The 23,853-nt window shown below is 42.2% G+C and overlaps 1 protein-coding gene across 1 annotated transcript in view; it reads left to right on the top strand.

Moving 5' to 3' along the window:
* The window catches only part of LOC147679024 (solute carrier family 2, facilitated glucose transporter member 9-like), an 803,060-nt gene that overhangs the window by 252,944 nt on the left and 526,263 nt on the right, over nt 1-23,853 (top strand). Inside the window, exons 4-6 of the mRNA XM_086942759.1 lie at nt 10,536-10,634; nt 15,337-15,497; nt 16,905-17,029. Of these exons, the coding sequence (XP_086798885.1) occupies nt 10,536-10,634; nt 15,337-15,497; nt 16,905-17,029 (385 nt within the window). The remainder of the gene's footprint in view (nt 1-10,535; nt 10,635-15,336; nt 15,498-16,904; nt 17,030-23,853) is intronic.

Raw genomic sequence — 23,853 nt, 5'->3', positions numbered from 1 at the left:
AGAATGGTAGGCTGCATGGTATTCCTTTCTGTTAGGCTCAAAGCCGCACTTTTTTCATTGCAGTACTCCTTGGTGTCTCAGGCTGACTCTTACTCTTATGCCACTGAGATGTTGCAGAGGATGCGGGCACTACCACTGCAGTGCTGGGGACAGGGCTACTTTGTGTACCACTACCAGAGAGAATGTCTCTCTCTTCTTCTTCTTCTTCTTCCTGTTCCACCGTGAGCAGACCTTTTACTCGTTTATCCCCACCAACAGCAATGGTTCCAATTTTTATGCAACATAGGGGGTCCTCACTGTTGATTGCGTGGTGTTTTTTAAGATGGGTCATTTGGCCTCCGGTATCATAGTTTGTACCAAGCTTACCACAACTAACAGAGGTATCACAAATGGAGCATATAGCAATGTTCTGCTCCTTTTCGCTAACCGTAAAGAAGTCCCACACTGGGGAGCTCAACTTTTGTCTCCTGCTGGAGGTGCCACTTCCAATGCTGGATGAACTGGAGGGTGTGCATTACATTTGACTCTGTGACTATGCAGTACCACTGCCTACTTCTGCTGAGGTGGTGCTTGTGCTGGATGTTGGACGCTGCCGGCCCTTTGCTAATGTAAATTTGGAAGCTGGAGGTCGTGTTGGTGTTACCTGTGTTGGAGGTATGCGAGCTACATCCCTTGCAGCCATTCTGGATGGGGCAATAATGTTGGTCTCCATGTTCTCGGGCCGGGAGTGATGTTCGTGATGACTGGCTCATCATCCTTATCCTGCTGTTCTACATTGACCTCCATAAGTCTAAGGCTTTCTGGAACCTTCCTGTTCCTTAGCCTGGTCTTGGGATGTGTCTCCCTCTCATGCTCAGGTTGTTGTGGCTCCCAAGTGCAATCTAGATCATCAGAAGGCATGTTTATCGAAGAACTCAATGGACTAACCCTCCTTTTCCTTGCTGGGGATTTGGAAGACAATGGATCTCCTGAATGAGTGGCTTCCTCTTCTTCTTTCTCTGCATGAGGCTCAGTTTCCTGAAGTGCCGCTACTTCGGGAGGAACAACAACTACTACTGCGGGCGGTGGTTGCGGCTGTTGTTGTTGACAACTTATCTTCTGTGTTTCCTCCTGCATTGATTGTGCACTACTTTGAAATAGCGATACGTTTCGGTCAGGCTCAGCATCACTGCTTTCCACCATTAGGCTGGCTACCTCTTCCACACTCATCTGCTTGGGCCTGGGTTGGTGGGACGGGCCCTCTGATGCAGATGTGCTGCCGGAGGCCTCATTTATGGTTTGCCAAATAAGGTTTTGGGCGGCACACCAGACTTAAGTGACACTTCCTTCTTCTTCTGTTCCTTCTTCTCAATAGCAACTTTCTTGGTACTGGAGGACCTGGTACCTGCTTTCTTTGGGGCCAACATCTTCAGATGTCAGCAGCACTCAGTTGCACAAGTTGCAGAGATGTCTGGTCAGGGCACTCACATGTCACGCCGTGTACAGCAGCAGGACGTCTGTCTGGCACCACAACGGTCGATGATGACACACCTCCTCCTCAGTCTTTTGTGCACCTAAAAGCAAAAAGCCAGATGAACACCAGTCAAACGATAGTACAATCAAACTAATATAATATATAACTTCTTAGTGTGTGGTGGTCACAATAATTAAATTTTAGTAACTCAGTGAACAACAACAGTGTAGCCATTTATGAGACTTTGACAGCAAGGCCAGGGCTTTCCTGGTGTACTGTACAGTGTACACTCAGGAAGAATAAGAATAGCAAAGAACAAAAACATAAACGTAGTGGAGCCGGTTTGCCCTAAAGTTGTCATCACGTGGGATGGATGCAGCATCAGGGAGGAACAACAACACATACACATGCAAAAAAGGCATTTATTTAAAACACCCAAAAAGTAAAATGTACCTCATTAAAAAAAACACATTTTGAAAATCAATCCAATGCCATCCATGCCATACATGATGTTAAAATTCAACAAACAACACAAAAACAGTTGTTTAACTTTCATGCACCCATGGTGATTGATGAGTACCTCTGGGACTACTGGCAGACAAGGCCACAAGCTTGGAGGCCTATAGCAAAAGCACAGTGGCTGGTCCCACAAAATTGCTTCCACCACTTTGCCAGGCCACTCACAAAAAAGTAGAAAAGGAATACAAGACAGACAATGCAGGACTATGGCAAAAGCTCAATGCCTAGCTTTAGAAAATGGCCGACACCCACATGGTCATGCCACCCACAATAACAAGAAAGTACATACAAAGGACAGAAACAGGAAGTTGGAGTCTCTGAGGAACTTCCTTCCACTTTTAAAAATGTTTAAAAAAATAGAAATGACTCCATGCTCCAAAAACTACAGCAAAATGACAACCTGAGGAGTTTTTTAAGCAAAAAGAACAAAATCATCATTTTTGAGAAGGTTTTATGTTGCTCGCGAGATATTGTTTGCCAGATTACAAATTCTGAGTGTTCGGCATCGCAAACTGTACAAAAAGTCCTTATCACGAGAGCGAATACGTATATTGAGTGCGCGAAGAAGACAAAAACTGTAAGTCTGCGTTGTCGTGCTGTGTAGAGTTGCCAAAACTATGTGAGCTGAACTCCTAGTGTTACCTACTGGCTGAAAAGCCCTATGTAATTAACAAACACCCAAGAACTGAAATTCCACTATAAAAACCACATTTTGCAATTCAATCCAATGCCATCCATGATGTTAAAATTCAACAGACAACACGGAAACAGTTTTTATGCACCCATGATTTGTTGATGACTACCTCTGGGCCTGCTGGCAGACTAGGCCACAAGCTTGGAACTGAAGCCTCTGGTAAAAGCAAGCACACTGCCTGGATGGCTCCACAAAATGGACGCTAGCCACCCACAACAAAAAGAAATGAAAGACAGACAATGCAAACCTATGCCAAAAGCACACTGCCTGTCTTCACAAAATGGCCCCCACCCACATGGCCAGACCACAACAACAACAAGCATAAGGCAAGGGGAACAAAGAAAAAACATGCAGGCCTATATGGAAAAAGAAGTACACTTCTAAACTACCTCCACGAAATGACCCCAAGCCACATGGTCACTCACTGTCACAGGCCATAGAAAACAATGAACTGAAGCGGGCCTATGTATGACCAGACAAAGGAGGCTTGCTAAACAACACAGCTTTAATACAAAATTGCAAAAATGAAAATCAACAGGGCCTCGAAAGGATTGGAAAGTTACACATCAAGCACACACACATCCAACAAAGGTATTTAAACTGTTCGTAAAAAAAGCCCCAATCAACCAAACATGTACACCAATTCTCCAACTTACTTGTAAAATGAAATCTCAAATCCAAAAGTCCTCAAATAAATCTAATCCAATGATATGATGCAGCAGACAAACACAAAAAGTGATCCTTCCAGCTCCAAATCCAAATGAAAGTGAACAGCACATGGACAAAGCACTGGGAGGAGCCTGCTGGACAGGAACAGGAAGTTGGGAACTCAGGGGCACTTCCTTCCTCTTGAATAAAAGCGTAAAAAAAAGAGGACTCCTTGCACAAAAGACTACAGCCAAATCACAATCTGAGGAGTTTTTCTGAGCAAAATGATCATTTTCGAGAAGGTTTTATCGTGCTTGACAGATATTCTTAGCCAGAGTGTAGTTTCTGCGTGTTTGGCAACGCGATCTTACCAACACTGCCACCGGAAGGAAGATAGCGGGTCTGAATGACGTGTTCGTGTTTGCACAGTCTCGCTGGATCATGCAGCCGGATTCCAAACCTCCTGATACACGCGAACTGATAGAAAATCCAGTCGGAGAACGCAGAATCACCGTAAGTCATTACCATGCCCGCAAGAACGCATATTGAGTGCGCAAATAAGTATAACAACTAAGCTACGCTGTAGATTGCGTAGTTACGAAACTTCGCAAACTCCGCAAGCGGAGCGTAGTTCACCGCCCAGGGCTAATACAGTTGAAGAACTATACTTCGCCATATATTGAGGAAAAGGTAAAAATAAAAATGTTCATACCCATATAAATTTATATATACATGATTTCTATCTTGATATATGTTTTTTAAAGGCCTTGATTAATTTTTAAAACAATAAATGTCACATTGTCTTTCATTTATATCCCTTTTGACTATCTAAATCCATTTTAGAACCAACGGAGTAGGTCTATATTGTAACCTACACAGAATGCAGAATGTGACATGAAAAGTGCCAGAACTAACTGATCTGTTTTCTGAAGGGCCATTGGGAGGGCATGAGTCTCATATACCTGTGCACTAAAATAGCCTTAGTTTATATTATGAGTGTGTAATGAATTGAAGCCACAATCTTTAAAATCTCCTCTCACCAGAGCACAAACTGCTTTGATATAATACAACTGCCTTTGCACAGTTCAACAAAGAACCAGTCTGTTCTCTGTTTGTCATGGAATCAAAGTCCTCAATGGTCTGTGAACAAATACTTTATAAAATTCAAGCCATTTACTTTGGAAATAATCAGCCATTTGAATAATAATGTTAGATAAGAAGAACATGAGAGCTTATATACTCAAGTGTAAAGCCACTAATCATTTACCCCTTTAAAGGAATATATGGACATATAAACTATAAGTGTGCTATCAGCGTAAATATAAGACACACTGTTGCATGATAATGAATGTAAATGCACAGAAGCCAATGAATGAGTTATATGGCTTATGTCCTCAATGAGTTACTGAGCAAGTGCAAAATTTGGGAAGAGATGTACTAGAAACATGAGACGCACCACAGTCCTTCTTACTCCATCCTCCTGTGAGAGCAGAGACATAGTAGAACATAACTGTGTCTCTATGAACGTCTTCCACACGTGTAATAGTTAAATAGTTTAAAGGGACAAATGGGCTAGACAGAAACAAAATACATTGTGGAACACCTACAGATGACCAGATTTGAGAAGTATCACTTGATTTTGAACTCTGTAATATGTATGTTGAAGTTGACTCTTCTGATTTAATCTGTTTAGTGTCCATGCTGTGATGAGCATTTTGCAGGCCTATGGGCCTTGTTTTGTATAAGTATTTAGTGATCCCAGGTGAGCAAAGACTTTAGCACTTTTATGTTCTAGACATCCATGCATAATGGGTAAATAAACTCTGTGATGGTGTACAAAGCAATAAAGAATAAGTGCACGGTTCAGCCTGACCAATCAGCATTTATGCCATGCAGAAGCATCTTTTGCAACCTGCGGCGGCTGGCGCATGTGTTACTTGAGCTCTGTCTGGATAAGGACCAATGTGCCCTCACCTTCCTAGATATAGAAAAGGAATTTGATTCAATTCGCTGGGAGTATGAGTGTCTGGTGCTCAACAGAGTGGGGCTGGGTCTCAAATATATTGCTTAGGTGAGGCTGCTCTACGCTCGGCCGCTGATGCTGGTATGCACTGGATGCCTAGTGTCAGAGATAATCCAGCTGCAAAGGGCAACTAGGCAGGGATACCCCCTCCCCACTTTGCTGTTCACTCTGGCAATGGAGTTGGAAGTGCAAACTGCCTGAGGTGCTGCATAGTTGGGGAATACAGGTAGGACATGGGGATGACTCTATGGTGCAATTGCTGCAGCCAGACATTACGGCTCTGAACGTGTTGAATATGATTATGGAATTTGGTGAGCTCTCTGGCCTTCATGTGAATCAACTAAAATCTGTGTTGTTTTCATTAGTACAGTTGTAGGAAATAGAGGTCAGCCTGCTCCTCGAATCAGGAATATCTTTCAGCATTGACGGGGTTCATTATCCCGTTATACACTTAGAGCATGGTGCACAGCAGTACAACACATTAATTATGGGGTAGGTGCTCAATAACCTGAAACCATCCATTAAATTCTGGAATACCTATCAATTCTCCCTGATGTGGAAGATTGCCTTAATCAAAATGGTTATGTTACCCCTGCACCTTTATGTATTGCAAGTAGGGGTGGACGGCAATCAGCGTTTGGCAAAAACACCACAAACTGCTGCATGGTGGAGCTTTTGCCAGCATCGACCCCTACATTCAACTGAGATGAACTTGAGGGAGCTTGTCTACACTCAACTATGCATTGTTTTATGGTCATGGGCTCCATCTAGTGACAGTAGATCAGAGACTCACATTCTTCTGTGAGATTATTTATTCTGACATATTATTCTGTACTCAGTCAGCGATATGTACGGTGGAGCTCTCCAACACATCCTGGCGGCAAAGTTCTTCTTCAGTCTCCAGCAGACAGAATGGAAGTGGCATCTTTTGAGTCGTAGTGACTTTCCCAGTCAATACAGAACTTTGGCAGCCCAATGTGTCTGGGTGGGTTGTGCTAGGCCAGCTGGGATCCCCCGCTCCTGTCTGTGCTCTACATTCTCTCATATGCACATGGATTGTGTGCATCACTAAGAGTGCACCTTGACATAGCAGTGCACAGACATGCGTCCGGTTCACCTGCCAGAGTATGCATTCACACTCCGTCCTGGTGCACAATAAGTGTGGTGTGCTGACTGCAATAGGAGGTCTGTGCTGGATGGAGCTCTTAGTGCAGCACTATTCCTACCACCACATAGAGACCCAAACCTCCTCTGTATATCTGGGCAGCACTTTGAGAGGAGTACTTACATGAGTGTGTTACACCCTGTGTAAGTAGCAACCTCCCCCATGAAGTGGGGACTCCATCTTAGGTATAGGGATAGAGCTTCTCTGCTGCAAGAAGCTGAAAGTACTTCCACTCTTCAGCCTCTCTCCAGGAGAACAATAATCCGTTCTTGGAAGTAGGCACCTTCTTTCCTTAACAATTCCAACCAAGTTCTCAGAGTGCCACACTCGGAAGATGTCCCTTCACAGCTGGCTTGTACACACAGCATGGGTAGAAAAAGGCTTGTCCGCTTTATCATCTGAAAAAAGCCTTCTCTCTCGCAGACTGGATTTCCAGATGTCCCAGATCCCACTCTAATTATGGTGACATTGCTAACACAGGCTCTTTGTGGACCTGTTGTTGGCTGGGCAACTGTGTAGGGTAGGACTTGCCTCACTGAGATTAGAGTAGGGTAAAGCTGGAATAGCAGTACCTGACCTCGAACTATACTAGCTTGCCTCATCCCCACAGCATGCAGTGTATTAGTTTGATGCCGAACCTAATTGGGAAAAATCCTTACTAGCCAGTACCACTGGAAACCAGGACCTGGGGACCCTCCTACTGTGCGGTTATAATATGTATGGGTCTCTGTCGCATGTGTTGAGAGTAATGTGCAGGTTTTGGGAATGGGCAGTATGGGTGGTGCTCCCTATGGCACTGTATGTGCCAGAACTGGAGGTATGTCAAATCTGGCCCTTTGCACAAATATCTCTAACCATGACTATAGCCGGGTAGCGGGAGGGGGCTGTATCAACTTGGATGGTCTGCATTCATTGGGCTGCTGTATCACTCTAGAGGAGGCAAAGGAGATGTTTGGGCTGGGAATATGCCAAAATTGCTGCCACAGCTAGAGAGATATGGCCTGTACTTGCAGGTGCTCCTGATCCAACTCGGACTATGGTGGCATTTTATTTATTTATTTATTTATTTTTGCCATTTGTTAAGCGCACGATTACCCATAGGCGTCTTGGCGCTAACATTGGTGGGTGGTTGAATGCTTATTACCCATATTTCAATTGTCCTGGGGGCTGATAGGTCCCGGTCTCCCCCCAAGGTGGAGGACACGTGGCAGCGAATGAGTTCACCATTACCACTGAAAAATGGCATAGGATACATAGGGTATGCTGAAGGTCTCTGCCAATGCACTATGTAAACTCATTCAATACAACATTGTCCATATTACGTACCTCTCCCCCAAACTTCTACACTCAATATACCCCATTAGAAATGTGGGTTGTTCACAATGTGGACATTTGCGGGAAGACTTCTTTCATCTTGTGTGGTGCTGTCCTCGGATAGTATGCTATTGGAACATGGTCTTCGGACTCCTGCATAAAGCTACAGGATGGCTGATACCTAGGAAACTGAAACAATGCCTGGTGGGGTTGGTCCCTGCAAAGAAAAATTGGAAGGTAAGCAGGGAATTTGCACTTCTTGGACTGACTCTGGCCAAACAATGTATAGCCATTAGATGGCATAGCCCAACACTCCCCCTGAGGACTGATTGGTTGTGGGATCTGGCTGGGTGGGCTGGTGCGGTTAAGGCACATATGAAAAAAGTAAGGCACAATGACAAACTGACAGGTGAGCTGCTGCCTTGGGGAGCCATGGTCCATGACCTCAATGGTGACAATCACTCAGTCCCCGTGACTGAAGAGAGCCACAGAGACAATGAGCCTACACGGACCTCATGGGGTGGAGAGTGATGACCCCATGGGGTGGTTGCACACTGGTACCGTGACCTAGAAATACACAGGTGGATGACCTGTTGTGGTTTATCTGCAATATATTAATGTATTTTTTATTTTATTTATAAAGTTTTATATAGCGCAAACATGATCCCAAAGGATATCAGAGCACTTTACAATTTGAGGGAGAGGAGGTAATAGTTGCAGTACAGTCATCAAAAGGAATACCAACCCAAACAAATCAAATATGCATATCAAGCAAAAGGTTACGAACAAAAGGGACATGAAAAGGAAATATAATAATTGGACCATAGAGAACTGACGAGTAAAGCTGAATAATACCAAAGGCAGGATTTAGGGTGTAAGTCCAGAGCATTAGAGCAGACGATCCGAGATCCTTTTAAGGTACGTACTTGTTGATGAGGATTCTTTTTACTACCAATTTGAAGGCAACCTTGGAGAAGATTCTGCGTATTTCCGGTGGGAGAGAGTTCCAGATCTTCGGCACAGAGCCAGAGAAAGCTCGTTGACATGTTCTCTTTTTGCGAAAGATCTGTGGTTTCAGGAGGAGAGAGTTAGCATTCCTAGAAGGTCTACGCGACCGGATAATTCTAGCTTTTGCACTAGATAACTAGGGGTTTTGAAATGGAGTGAGACAGACAGGCAATCTTTAGCTGAATTCTTACTTCATAGGGCAACCAATTTAGGGAGGTGGAAATTCTCAAAGTGGGCACAGAGTTGAGATTGGATGCATTTTTCTAGGAGTTTGGCTAGGGTGGGGATTGTAGAGATAGGGCGTAAGTTGTTAAGGTCCGTACTATCTGCTGTAGGCTTTTTTAGGATAGGTGTTACCTGACCAGCTTTTAGGCAATCCGGGATCGTACCTTGTGAGAGAGACACATTGACAATGTTTGTCCAGATAGGGGTGTTGACCTCCTTCAGTTCTTTGAAGGTGGACGGTGGTAATGGGTCACTACAATGATTAGATGGGTTGATACTCTGAAGAATCTTGTTAGTGTATCTTTCACTGAGAAAAGTGAAGGTGCTCTATGAGGCATCGTTCTTGGTGTTCAGGCTGGTCGGTTACATTTTCTCATATAGGGCCGGGGGGCGGGGGGGGGTCGCAGACCTCCAGGATTGCAATAGCGTCTTCCTGGAGTCAAGATCTATATTGATGAGTCTGGATTTCTCAGCAACGAAGGCAGCCAGGTCATCCCATAAAGGTGGGCTCACTCCAGAGACTGAGCGGTTTGGTGTTTCTACTGATTGTTGTTTCACTAGCTCAAAATGTTTCTTGGGGCGATTAGTGGCTTGATTGAGTTGGGACCTGAAGTAGTCAGCCTTCGCAATCTTGATTTGTTTGCTATAGGCACTCCTTACCGTTCTCAGGATTATTAGTTGGTCCAAAGATGGATTTGATTTCCAGGATCGCTCGGTTGCCCTAAGGTTGAAGCGCTCTGTTTTTAAGTTGTTGTTGAACCACGGTTTGGAAATGTTAGTTGGGGCATTTTTTTGTTGGAGTGAAGCAATAGAATCCATGATGCAAGTGATAGTAGAGTTGTAGAAGTTAGTGAGTGCATGTACCTCAGTCAGATCAACTTGAGGAGAGAGGGCAGATATACAGTGGGTTGCTAGATCTGCGGTATTGATATTTCTGAGGTCCCTTTTCCAAATCTTCAATTTCGTTGGTTGAGACTTTCTCTGGGAGACTTCCATGTTGATAAAAAAGAAGATGCAGTGATGATTGGACCAATCACACGGGGAAATGGTGTCCAATGTGATGGTGTGATCTTTGTGGATGATGAGGTCCAGAATTTCACCTTTATTATGGGTTGACTGGTGGTCCTTTGGATGTTGGCCTATAAAACGAGGTGAGCATGGGGTTCTTAATGCTAATTTGTTTATTGATACTTCATGTTATGCTATAGATGGCCTTGGCAACATTTGGAATTCCACATGCTACTTCACATAATTTCACCGTGATCATTTGTAACGTGCTCTGATACCTGCCTTGGTCAAGTATATACAATATAAAACTATATAAATAAAAAAATATAGTTGTAATGATCGTTAATATTTCCTATAATATGGAACTGTATAATATTGAAATGCCAATAAAAACATATTTAAAAAAATGAATATGTACAATTGTTGCCAAGGTGTCATGTATGTGTTATGATCCAATTTCATTTTCTCCTGTTCACAGGTGAAGTACCGAGTGCTTCTTGAAATGATTTTTGTTCTGGGTATTGGTGGATCAAGTCAATTCGGCTTTCAATTTTCAGTTCTCAACTCCCTTTCTCCGGTCAGTATATTCCATCCAAAAGCTTCTATTTTAAAGTGCTGATGGGTTACATTTTTAGGTGTACTCTAAGTAGTAACGTGTGGCATGGGAGTTAAAGCACAGTGGTTCATCAGAGCTGACCATTCCTTGTATCCAGGTTTGAAAAATACCATGCACTCTCTGTGTTAAGCTAGAGACGATGTTTTATACTTAGTGATTTCACCATTAAAGCAAATCACTATAAATGAAGGAAACTGACTGTATCCAGGCCATAACTACATTTGCTTCTCTGCCGCTTAAAATCACAGGCAACCTTTGTCCCTCAGAACTCTAACAAGAACTTTAATTCCTTTTTCTTATTTTCCTTTACTAAAATACACCTTGCCCAAGATGGGATCCATTCTAGAAAACTCATCACAAAAATCTCATGGGATAAATGTATGTACAATAATCTCAATATGAAACATTTACATAGTCAGCAATTTTGCTCAAAATCCTATGTGGATCTGACCAGAATGGATCCACTAAGCACAACCTTTGGTTAAAGCAAAAACTGGATATGTTGACAGAAGGAAAAGGAGCACTCCACTCAGGAAATGCTCAGTAAATTACCTATTTCTTCTGAAGTGAAAAATCCAGTGTGCATCCATGGTCCAGCGAGATCAAGATCCATAACTCTTAAGAATGCACAGCCATCCCAAGGTGAATGTGATGCTATTGTTCTACAACTCTAGACTAGAGTTACAAAGTGCCCAAACTTAGCAAATCGTTCCACACCACAAGTGCCATCACAAACCTAATGCAAATGGTACTGTTAGAAAGTGCAGGTTGTGCAAGAGGGTGCCTCTCTCGCTTAGACCATGTGTCACGTGGCCCATAGGGACATTGTGGTTTACACTAAGTTAGCATGAGCCCGCTGCAGCTTGCCTGCTGCTTTGCACACGTTACTACACGTCTTTATTTTTGCAATAATTTCTATGGCTGTTTTCACATGAAAACTCATTGCTGTGCTCACTCTTTGCATGTTGCTGGGATTTTGACTGAACATTATCTGCAAGGTCGAACAACAATGCCCCTTGTTATTTTGTTTTGGCCAGGCTTTAGCACCTAGACAAAACATACCGATGCAGCTGTTGTTTGGACAGCATACTTTAGTTTTATTGGGATACAAGAAAAGGTAGGACACACTTGGAGAGGGACCTTTCCAGGGCAAAGAGTGAGACAGCACCTATGATGTGGATCTACTTTCTCCTGTCTATAGGCTAAGGTATAGGCTAAGGTAAGGGGTATTCTGTCAAAGCAGAGAGATCTTCTAATGTATAATAATACTACTTCTTAGCAAGGGGAGGGAGGTTAGGCTCTATTGTCTATTCATCATGCGATCTCCCTTCATGATTTATGGACTGGCTGCTATGCTGACTGTATTTGTATTATTCATTTTCCTGTATGTTGTGGCATGTATATTGCAGGTTAATTAATTAATTAATTGCAGGTTTATATAGCGCTAGGATCGACTCCCGGAGGAGTATCTCCGCGCTTCGACCGCTGCGAAACCCTTCCTGGCTTCCCTGAGAGATGGTCCCTTAATGGGTATCTCCAGGGTGAGACCAGGCATCCCCGGCGGTCTGGTGGGGCCGTTAGTGAAGATGAGGCAAGCTAATGCCCAGAGTTGCCGAGTGTGATCGCTGATCAGAGTGGGCACCGAGGCGAGAGAATTATCGAGTCCGCTGACCCTGGTCCAGAAACCTGCCGCGTCGGGAATCGAACCCTGGTCCCGGGCCATCCTCTGCTCTCGGGTCTGCCGCCTCTAACCAGTGAGCCACACTACTTCACTAGGGCACATTAGTTAAAATATATATTGTAAACTAGTTTGTGTCTCTGTCAGATCTTAATGTGGACAAGTACAAGAGTGTGAGTGAAAGGGTGTGTCCTGTTACCACAATTCCTGATGGATCTTGGAGTGTTGTGTTCTGGGGTGTTTAATCAGTTGTTTCTCTGTGTGTGGACGCATGCAGGCTGAGGAAAGCTGAAGCACTGATACTTTTTAAACAAGCACTGTTGTTAGTCATTGCTAAAAACTAAAGATCCTTCTTTTTAAAATCGCCACATTTTACTTTCACTTACCTGTTCTTTCTCGAACCGCTCTGCTCCCCGGTTCACCACGGGCTATCCCGGAGGGAGTATCCGGCACCATTCCCCACTCACTTCTGGCAGGAGACCGGAGCGGGTGTATCTCTCACATTACTCAGCCCACATGTCACATACATCGCGCAGCAGATGCGCACAGGGGAACGTCACCAGGCAGCTGAAGGCGCTCCAAATGCAAGCCCGTCTTCACCCGTCTGCGTTCGGCCGGCCCATGGGCCAGACTTCTGTTCGTTCACTGCCCCACATCAGATCCTTTAATTCACATACCCTACGGAATCTAAGAGTAACAACATCTGACAAATGCCGTCTTCTGTGGAATGTAGCAAAGGTACACTCTAACTGTCCCCATTGTGGGTTCAACTTTCGGCCGATCATTACAGCACAGTTCCCCCCTATAAAGCACGCCAACTTAAAGATGTTTCTGCTAAACTGCAGATCGTTCCCTAAGCAAGCCATGGAAATTGCCCTACTACTAGAGGAACTCAATCCCACTGCCCTCTTCCTGATGTAAACATGGCTTACTAATGAGTCAGAGCCGGTCCTCACCCAAAATCTCCTGTGTGGTTACCTCATACAACGGGAAGACCGTAAAGAAGGCGGAGGAGGGGGCCTAGCAATCGTTTTTAACTGCAGCATCTCTCCAGATCAGATTTCAGACAGCGAGAGCTTCCTCTACTCCATAGACATCTCCCCCACTACTACCTTCTCTGGGCTACTAATTGGACCCATGGGGCAATTTCTCAACACCCTCTCGACGACCATTGCAAATCTAGCCTGCTCGCCATCAAACTTCGCAGTCTTAGGGGATTTTAACATCCACCTGAACAATGCCATGTCTAACTGTGTGCTGACGTGGCTAGTCCGTGCCTTCACTGTTTCTCCATCCAAGACGTCTGCCGCCTACCCCTAGGCTGAGACCCCTGGGATGCTCTGTGAGCCAACCAGCACCGTTCTTAATGACAACCCGGTCCTGAAGATGATCCTGATTGATAGGATCGAAACGTCATCGACCGTTCAGCGCAACTGATGGCACATTTTCCATTGTGGCTCTGATAAATAACCCGTCAAATCTTTTCATATTACGTTGAGCCTCATTGTTCACTTGATACACTATATATATTAAAGCACCTCTGCACCATGCCCCGTTTCTGCTGATCACAATTGTCACTTGCGTCACCACTTTTTGTGTCACATACAAATTTAGAGCACCAAGTCCAATTTGGGTTGTTTGATATTTGTCTCCTTAAAATGCTGCTACAACTGTATACATTATTTTGTTCTTAAATTATATGATGCCATGAGCACATTTCTAAAACCACTACTTGAGTCTCCTTGTCTCTGTTCTCATAATGCTTGATGCATACATGTCTAATCACCTTTCAGAATAATACCAGTTGAGATATTGTTTGTTTATTTTCTTGAACCTACCCTAATCTCAACACGGTTTAACGGTCATACTCCTGTAGTTTAATACAACACTACATGAGTTCCCTGGCGGAGACTGTCCTTCCATTTGGCATACAAATCATCACCTACACTGATGACTCTCAGCATGTGGTGGCATTAAACCATCCCAAGAATTCACCAACACATGAGAGGAACTTTCCTTACCAGCATGTTACAGGACACATCTGGAGCACTGTCATCTTTTGGGACAAAATGGCAAATTGTCCACTTGGAAAGGTGTGCTCATGCCTTGAGCCTGAGAACTGTGTGCACCGTGCCAAGATCACAGAGTTCTAAAGAAAGTCAAAAATGTTATAAAGAGAACAAAAGCTCATTGTAAAAGTATTTGCGATACACACAAACGTACATAGAATTCTTGTTCCACAAGCAAAACTAGAAACAACAGGTTAAACGAACTTGATGAATCAATTTATAAGACAGCTGAATAAGATCGCTTCAAATGTATATCAATTGACTGTTTATTTCATGAACAAACATTCATGCTTAAAGAGGATTAGTTACTGGTGCCTTGGGACACATTATAAACATTATTTATGACTCTTAATAGAAATGTATTACAGTTTTCTAGGTGATGTTGAAGAATCTCAACAAAAGCAGGTTCTGCAAATTGATTTGTGCTGGTTATAGATTTCTACAATAGACAATAACAATTATCTGTTGTGCTTATCCTATGCACTGCCTATTCATAAATCTCAGGAATTTAGTTTATATCTACCATTAGTAAATATTTGTCCAAAGATTTTAATGAAGATATGAGTTAAGTTGCCCTATCTGAAGGTAATACATAAGGTGTATCGTTACTGATTGATTTTGAATACAGATTTTCTTTATTTTCTTCATGAAAAGTAGCTTAACAAGGTTAAAGGATTTCATCATGTATACTACAACAGGAAACAAGTTTTATAGCACACACATATGGAAAGAGTTATCTATTTGGCAATTCAAAGCAAAACAGGCATTTATTTTTAACAGTTTTCAATTTTTTGTTATTTATATTTTTGTGATGGATAACCCCATATATGTTAATTCTATTGCTTGGTTTGCAGACACAAAATCAAGGGCAGCACTTTTGTTGGACAATAATTATGTTTTAATTTCCTTTTTTTAGCTCATCAAGAACTTTATCAATGAGACATGGGTGGGCCAGTACCACTCAGCCATCAGCTACAATACCCTCACCTTTATCTGGTCCTCCATTGTGTCCTTACCTGCTTTGGCGGCCATCATTGGGTCAACGGCAGCAGGATACCTATCAAGAAAATATGGAAAGTATGTCTTCTCCCAGGTGTGTGCACAATTCGCTACAAGTGCAGGAGCCATACATGCTCTTTAGGATAGCCACATTAAATAAATATTTGTATAGCTAATTTAAAAGGGAATCACAATATATAGTTAATGGTTGTGCTGACATAGTTAGTGGTTACACCTAAAACCTGGCATGTATAGCCTTGGCCAAAAGGCATGGTAGAAAACGCTTAAAGTATTTGACCAAAATATTATTGATCGCCCTAAAATCTTAAATGTGAGTTAGAGATAAGTGGTGCTTTGGTTCATGTGTATGCTCCAAGTCATGTTAGATAAACCAGTGAAGAACAAGACATTTGTCGCCTATCCTCATTGTGTACTTATCTAGACTTACAATCTCTAGTATTTACATTAGTGCCATGGAATTTCCCTTGTTAGGAGAAGAAATTGTGGGGCTGAAGCTTTCAATTTCCTGTGGTTGAGTGTACATGCAAGCTGTCCCTCAGCTATCCTTTTCCCCAAGGCAGACGACTTCAATGTTGCATAATGTTACCCTGGACTCAGGAGTTCAGTTGATTTAACGTTCCCTAATTCATGCTGAAGAATCCCAACAAACCAGAACTGGGTTCTAGCCTACATTTGAGGAATTATCCAGATCACTGTACTGTTTTAATACTTTTCTGATAAACCGTTATCTATTTCCTCTTTTGCCTTCCTCTCATAGGTCTTCCATGCACAGGGCAAATGATCCATCTTGTTGTTCTTCCTTATGTGCCTTCTCGTGCATTAGTGGTCCCTGTTCCACGTGTCTGTTTTCCCTCTCTCGCCTCACCACAATAAACATTCTACAGTATCCCTTCTAGTTTCATGGACCTCATCAACGCCCATTCCAGTCCCCTACATTAAACCAATGAGCTGTGACATCCTATCCTCGAATTCACCAGTGGTGTTATTGCCTCTGAATGTGGCACGTTTGTGTATAGAAATTGTCTGTTGCTGTGTAGATCCAAACATTGAATTTGACTTATTTCTAGTTATGAAGCAGCACAGTTGTACAACTTGCAGGAAAAGTTCTATCTTAACTTAGATCCTGTTTCAATAGCTTTTTTCAATAAACGTAAAATCAGAAGTTCCACTAATAGTAGGTTACTGTAATTTCCCTTTACACTGAGACCTTTTTGTCTGTCAAAAGCTCTATTACAAAATACAGATGTGCCGGTCTGCAAATATTCATAAGCAGGCCCACTTTGCAGCATTGCATTTGCACATCAAACCTAACCCAAAATTGAGTTGGTGAAACCCAGAAGCACATTAACTCAGCACGGAGGTGCAGCACTGCCCAGTTGATGTACATGAACCTATGTCTGCTTTCCATGCATATCTATAACAAAGTAACATAGTCCAATCCCCCCTCCTGCTGTGTTGTTACAGGAAAAGGAGCCTGCTATTGGCCAATTTATTTCTGGTGGGTGCCTCCATGATTATGGGCTTCAGCAAGATTGCAGGGTCCTTCCAGATGCTTTTGATTGGACGCTTCATCGTTGGCATCTATACAGGTATGTCTTACTCTTGTTGCTGGTCTATGAACCCCACTGATTGCAGATAAAGCAGGAATGTATTACAAAGTCGTTCAGGTCTGGTGTCTCAGCGGGCTAATAAACCCACTCCAGACATCTGTGTTCCATCTTATGGTCACAGTTTCAGATCCTAAAATGTTCATGCTGTTTAGGTCTATACAATGAGTACAATTTAGTTGGGTAACAATAGACATCTATTATTTCAGTACCAAGATACCCTCATGGTCGATGCGTGTACAGATGCATGTTATATCAATGCAGTTACCTTCTTTGTCTATCCACATTAGACATTTCCCCAGTGAACTCAATATTGCTATTCTTTTCCAACTTTACCTTGATATTTGATTTAGTCTATAGATGTATCATATTCACTTCGGATTCCAACCACTGTGACCACTCAGATCACCAGGCCCTTCTGGTAGGATCATTGTACTCCTGGAATGTCTTTCTATTTATCATTGACGGTACTGACACAGATAGCCCATCTTTCCAAAAATGTCTGTGATAAAGAGTTCCCTGTAAGTCAGTCATGTCTGGTTGTGGGGCACTGACTTAAATTTAAGATTATTAGTGCACGTACTACAAAAGAAGTAAAAGTTGAATATAATACACATTCATATAAGATTTTAAAATTGTAAAAAATCTTGGAACACAGTTACACATAGAGCAGGAACTCTGTCATGAATTAGAGCTACTCCCACACTGCCAAACTCTCAGATACTCAACATTTAGAGTTTGGGGAACCGCTGAGTTTTAGATAGCAACGTTTTACTTGGATTTGGCATCTTTTGACCAGGGTCATTCTATTTTTGTTTTTCTGAAAAGCAAGGGTCATATCCTTATGCCCCAAAGGACTTGCCACTGATAATTGCCTTGTATATGCTCGGTGGAAAGAGGGATCTATTTTTCCACTGATATATGTTAGAAATGATTAACACTATTGACACCTCAAATCTTAAACATTTTGCATTCACTATTGAAGTGTAGAGTTCCTAAGCACATATTTAGTTGGAAAAAAATCACTTTTTTCTCAAATTTCTGTGCGGGAAAGTCCCGTAATCTAAGTGGATCCACACATTTCCTACTACCCAGCATTCACCCAGGTCTCCCAATAAAAATGGTACCTCACTCGCGTGGGTGGGTCAAGTGCCCGCGACAGGCAAGGGCCCAAAAAGTATTGAGACAACATCAAAATTAATTATCATAAGACAACCTGTTTTTGCAAGGGGAGTCCCATGAGTTTTTGTCCCCGGTCTCAGCCGTCATCAAGGGAAAACTACCAAACCCACACATTTTTTAAAACTAGACACCCGGGGAGACCAGCAAGGTATGGCTTGCATGGGTCCCCCTACATTTCCCTATCCAGAATCCCCTGCAAACCTCAAATTTAGCTGAAATAAATCTAATATTCCACATATGTTTGTGTGGAATCATTGTAGCAGCACAAATGTCCTACCCCAGAGCATTCTCCTTAATGTCCCGAATAAAATGATTTCGCACTTGTGTGGGTGTCCAATGCAGAATATTTAAAAAAAAGTAGCGCTTAGAATTCTCGGTGCTATACCCTTCTACCCTATGTTTTGGACTCTTCCCAGTCACAGGCATTTGCCCTACCCACACAAGTGAGGTATAATTTTACTCAGGAGATGGAGGGGAACGCTGTGGGGTAAAACATTTTTGCAGGCACGGTGATTCCACCCAAAAATATGTGGAAAATATATTTATTTCAGCTAGATTTGAGGTTTGCCCTTGCCTGTCGCGGGCACTTTACTCACCCACGCGAGTGAAGTACCATTTTTATCTGGAGACCCAGGCGAATGCTGAGTGGTTGGAAATTTGTGGATCAACGTAGATTCCAGAACCTTGAGAGAAAAGAGATTTTTTGAATAACATTGAGGTTTGCAGGGGATTCTGGGTAGGGAAATGTTGAAGGGACCATGCAAGCCATACCTTGCTGGACTCTCCTGGGTATCTAGTTTTTATAAATATGAGGGTTTGATACGTTTCCCTATATGGCCGCCGAGCCCGGGGTCAAAAACCAGGTGAACCTCTTTGCAAACAAAGGTTGTTTTGTGATAGGTCATTTTGATGTCTCCTCAATACATTTTGTGCCCTTGCCTGTCATGGGCACTTTACCCACCCACACAAGTGAGGAACCATTTGTATCAGGAGACCTGGCGGAATGCTGTGTAGAATGAAATTTGTGGATCCACGCATATTCCAGAACTTTCCCACACAGAAATCTGAGAAAAAAGTGATTTTTCGGCTAAATTTGAAGTTTGCAGGGGATTCTGGGTAGGGAAATGCTGGGGGACCCACGCATGCCAGACCTTTCTGGACTCCCCCAAGTGATAGTTTTCAGAAATGTATGGGTTTGGTAGGTTTCCCTAGATGGACCCCGAGCCCTGGGCCAAAAAATCATGGGACCCCCCTTTGCAAAACCAGGTTGTTTTGTGATAGGAAATTTTGATGTCACCTCAAAAGGTTTTGGGCTCTTGCCTGTCACGGGTACTTGACCCACCCACACAAGTGAGATACCATTTTTCAAGGAAGACTTTGGGGATTGCGGGGTGAGTGGAATTTTGTGGATGCACACAGATTCCAGAACTTTCCAGCACAGAAATGTGAGGAAACTGAGTTAAAAAAACACACATTTTGAGCTTTGCAAGGGATTCTGGGTAACAGAACCGGGTGTGAGCCAGACCAGGCACCCCATCCTGGATTCCTCTGGGTGTCTAGTTTTAAAAAATATATAGGTTTGCTAGGTTTCCCTAGGTGCCGGCAGAGCTAAGGTTCAAAATCTACAGTCAGGCACTTTGCAAAATATAGGTACTTTTTAATTGTGAAAATGTAGTGTGTCCACGTCATATTTTGGGCCATTTCCTGTCACGGGCACTAGTCCTACCCACACAAGTGAGGTACTATTTTTCTTGGAAGACTTAGGGGAACGCGGGTGGGTAGAATTTTGTGGATCCACTCAGATTTCAGAACTTTCTACCACAGAAATGTGAGGAAAATGTGGGTTCTTTAAACAAATGTTTAGGTTTGCAAGGGATTCTGGGTAGTAGAACCTGGTGAGAGCCTGTCAAGTCACCCCATCCTGGATTTCCATGGGTGTCTAGTTTTCAAAAATATATAGGTTTTGTAGGTTTCTATAGGTGACGGCACAACTAGGGTTCAAAATCTACAGCTAGGCACTTTGCAAAAATAGGGTCAGTTTTCACTGTAATAATAAAGTGTGTCTACGATGCGTTTTGAGCAGTTTCCTGTTGCGGGCACTAGGCCGACCCACACAAGTGAGGTACAATTTTTATCGGTACACTTAAGGTAACACAGAATTGCAGGGCAACTGTTATTACCTATTGACTTTCGATGCATTTCTTCCTTCCAAATGAAAGACAATGTGTTAAAAATAAGTCATTTTGAAAAATGCCCTAAAATACTCATGCTTGTATGGCTCCTCACAATTTTGGAAATGTGCAAATATCTACTGTTTATAAACTCTATATTTTGTTCCAATTTAAGAAATACATAGGTGTCTTTCATACAGTTCCTTCCATGTATATATTTTCCCAAATTAATTGCCGTATAACCGGTACATGATAAAAAACCATTGCAGACGCTGATCAGTTATTGGCTCTGGGTTCGTCGGATTCTTGGTGAACGTACAAGTCCTATATATCCCCACAACAAGAAAGGTCCAGCAATTGTAACAGTATATTGGTTTCAAAGAGCTGCCATAATTAGAAGAAGTTACAGGTAAAAACGTTGACACAAAAGGCTGTTTTTTTCAACTAATTATCAATTTTTCCTATATTCAACTGTTACTGTCTGTGAAGAAACCGTGAAGAAGTTACACAAATGACCCCTTGCTAAATTCAGAATTTTGTCTACCTTTTTAATATGTAATTCTTTCTAGGATCCATTATTGCTTTCATACCCATTTATACCATTAACTGGAAGGAGGTTGAAATAACAAAAAATAGCAAAAATAGGCTTTGTCCCAGACAAATATCAAAACTGTGTAAAAAATGTTGGTTTTCTGACAAAAGTCTGCTTGTCCCTGAAAGCTGGGAAGATGGTGATTGAAGCACCACAACCCCTTTCTTTATACTATTTGCAGGGAAAAAAACAAGCACTTTAATCTGTAGCCCTTTTTTCCAATTTTTCAACAAAAAAATAAAAGAGATTTATCTGTTTTTGGCTAAAGTCCTCTCCAGGAGAATCCACAAACGCTGAGTACCTTTAGAATTCCCATGATGTTGGAAGAAAATGACTCAAATTCGGTGTGGATACCTTATGTGGGCAAAACGTTACAGGGGCCTAAGCACAAACTTCCCAAAATAGCTAAAAAAAAGGCTTAGCACATGGGTAAGGTAAGGTAATACTTTATTGTACAGTTAATTAAAACCATTACAAACCATCAACAATTAAAACAGTTTCATGTTTCAAACCGGCCCTGGATGACAGGTTGCAACATAAAGCGATACATGCCCCTCAGTTCCAGCTAGTGGAAGGTGGCGGGCGCAATGGGGGCAGCTGCACTGCTGCGGGCACTGGCTACCAGCCAGACTGCCATCTGCTGTGCTTCTGGATGGTGATGCACAGCGTGTGGAAGAGCTCCCCCCACACCCTGCCAAAGGTGGCTTCAGAAAACTACAGTGCTACTAGTGGAAAATTGCAGACATTCTGAAAATGGTTCTAGTCTTTTCCTATTGCCTTATAATAATAATAAACTTTATTCGGATTTTTCAGAAATTAGAAATCCATAAAAGCAGTACATAGTAAAATCTGCAGTGCAAAGTAGTTACAAATAACATGGAAGTTACATATCTAATTAAAAAAATCAATTAATTTGTTCAATACAGTTATTTTAAAGATTTTTTCTGTGTCTGTATATACACTTCTTTTTTTTTTTTTTTTTTTTAAAAACATAATCTTCGCCGTTTTCCAAGATTCCGGAGCTTTACCGGATGTGCCTATAGAGTTCACCGCTAAGCAGAGCAGAGGGAGTAGCTCTTCGGCGCAGATCTTATATAATTCAATCGGAATCGTGTCCTCCCCTGCCGCTTTATTAGAAGGGAGCGAGAACACCGCTAAGCGTAGTTCTTCTAATGTGTAATTAAATTCTAAGTTGTCCAAAATCTCCTGATCTAAAAAGTGTCCCAGAGAGAGATTATCATTTAAGTAAGATTGGATCTGCTCTGGCCTTGCCCTACTCTCAGGAGTATATAGTGCTTCGTAGTATGAAGCAAATTGCTCCATTATATCTCCAGGCTGTGTGTAGATAATACCATTAGGGCCTTTTATAGCTTTAATTAATGTAGAAGCTCGGTCTTCAGCTACTTTGTATGCCAAGAGCTTTCCTATTCGATCTCCAGATTCATACTGGGATAATCTATATTTAAGTAACTTGCCACAATTTTTTTCTTTAAAAGCGCTTTTCATGCCTGTGCGTATATTTATAAGTCTACTTTCCAGGAGTGATATGTCTCTGCTATTCCGATCCCCATCTCTGAGCTTATCTGCCAGTAGTTTTTCTATATGTAAAATATTGTCCATCATTAACTTTGTTTCTCTTTTCCTTGTTGCATTTTGTTTAAGTATATATTGTTGGGTTGTTCCTCTAATAAAGGCCTTACAGGCATCCCAAACTGACAGCACACTAGCAGAATCTTTATTAAATGTAATGAACTCCTCTATCTGTTTTTTAAGCATGGTTACAAAGACCTCATCTGAGAGTAAGTACCTTGGAAAAGAAAAAGTGCGTCCTTTTTTTAAGCCTGAGGCCGTATCAAATATAAATATTATAGGATTGTGGTCCGATGAAATTTTTGGCATGACCTTCATATCTCCTCTCCTCATTAGTTCGTCTGAGGCCCAAGCTAGATCAATCCTAGAGCAGAGTTTATGAGGAGCAGAGTAGTACGTAAATCCAGGCAGACCTGGATATAAGCTACGCCAAATGTCTTTTATATTGTGTATTTTAGCTAGTTCCAGTATTGCTGCTCTTGTTTGTCGCATGCGTAGCCCTATTCCTTTTTTAGTTGTATCCTGTTGGTAATTCATAACACAGTTAAAATCTCCCATTAGGAAAGTTCTCCTGACCAAGATAGTAATTCAATATTCAACCAATCAAATAACCATGGCTCATCTTTGTTGGGGCCATACACTGAACAAAAAACATATAAAGTGCCCTCCAATCTTATTTGCATTATTGCCCAACGCCCTCCCTTGTCTGCAGCCGTTTTAACAACTTCCCCTTGCCAATATCTTTTCTTTAGGATAGCCACACCTCTTATTGGTGCATTTAAAGTAGTGCAAATCACCAAATCGTATCCTAATTGACTCAACAATTTTTTATCTTTGTAGCATATATGGGTTTCTGTAAGCATTACTATCTGTGCATCATACATTTTAAGTTCTTGATAAATTAAATTTCTTTTAGTCTTATTGTTCAGACCAGAAACGTTCCAGGCCAGACACCTGCAGTTCGTCATTTTATATACAATAAATCAATAGCCGCTTCCCTTATATTATTTCTCCATAAAGCTCTCTTTCTTGTTAAGTACATTGTAGCTTCGCCATGGCTTGTCTTGTCATTTTTGTTTCCCCCCCCCCTCCTTCCCCCCCCCGTACCAAAGAAAAACACCCCCCCTTTATACCTGCTGCCTTTTGGTAGGGCAGCCTCTCAGCGGTGCAACCACCCGCCACTTTCCACCACCCTCATTAAGTATGTCATTTTTACTAAATTTAGCATATCTTAAATCCCTTATTCTCCATTTTATCCTTTGAGCTTGTCA

Source organism: Lissotriton vulgaris, chromosome 11 (assembly GCF_964263255.1).
Source record: "Lissotriton vulgaris chromosome 11, aLisVul1.2, whole genome shotgun sequence".
NCBI classification, from domain to species: Eukaryota; Metazoa; Chordata; class Amphibia; order Caudata; family Salamandridae; genus Lissotriton; species Lissotriton vulgaris.
The sequence above is the reverse complement of the archived record's forward strand: the minus strand, read 5'-3'. Positions and strand labels throughout refer to the sequence as shown.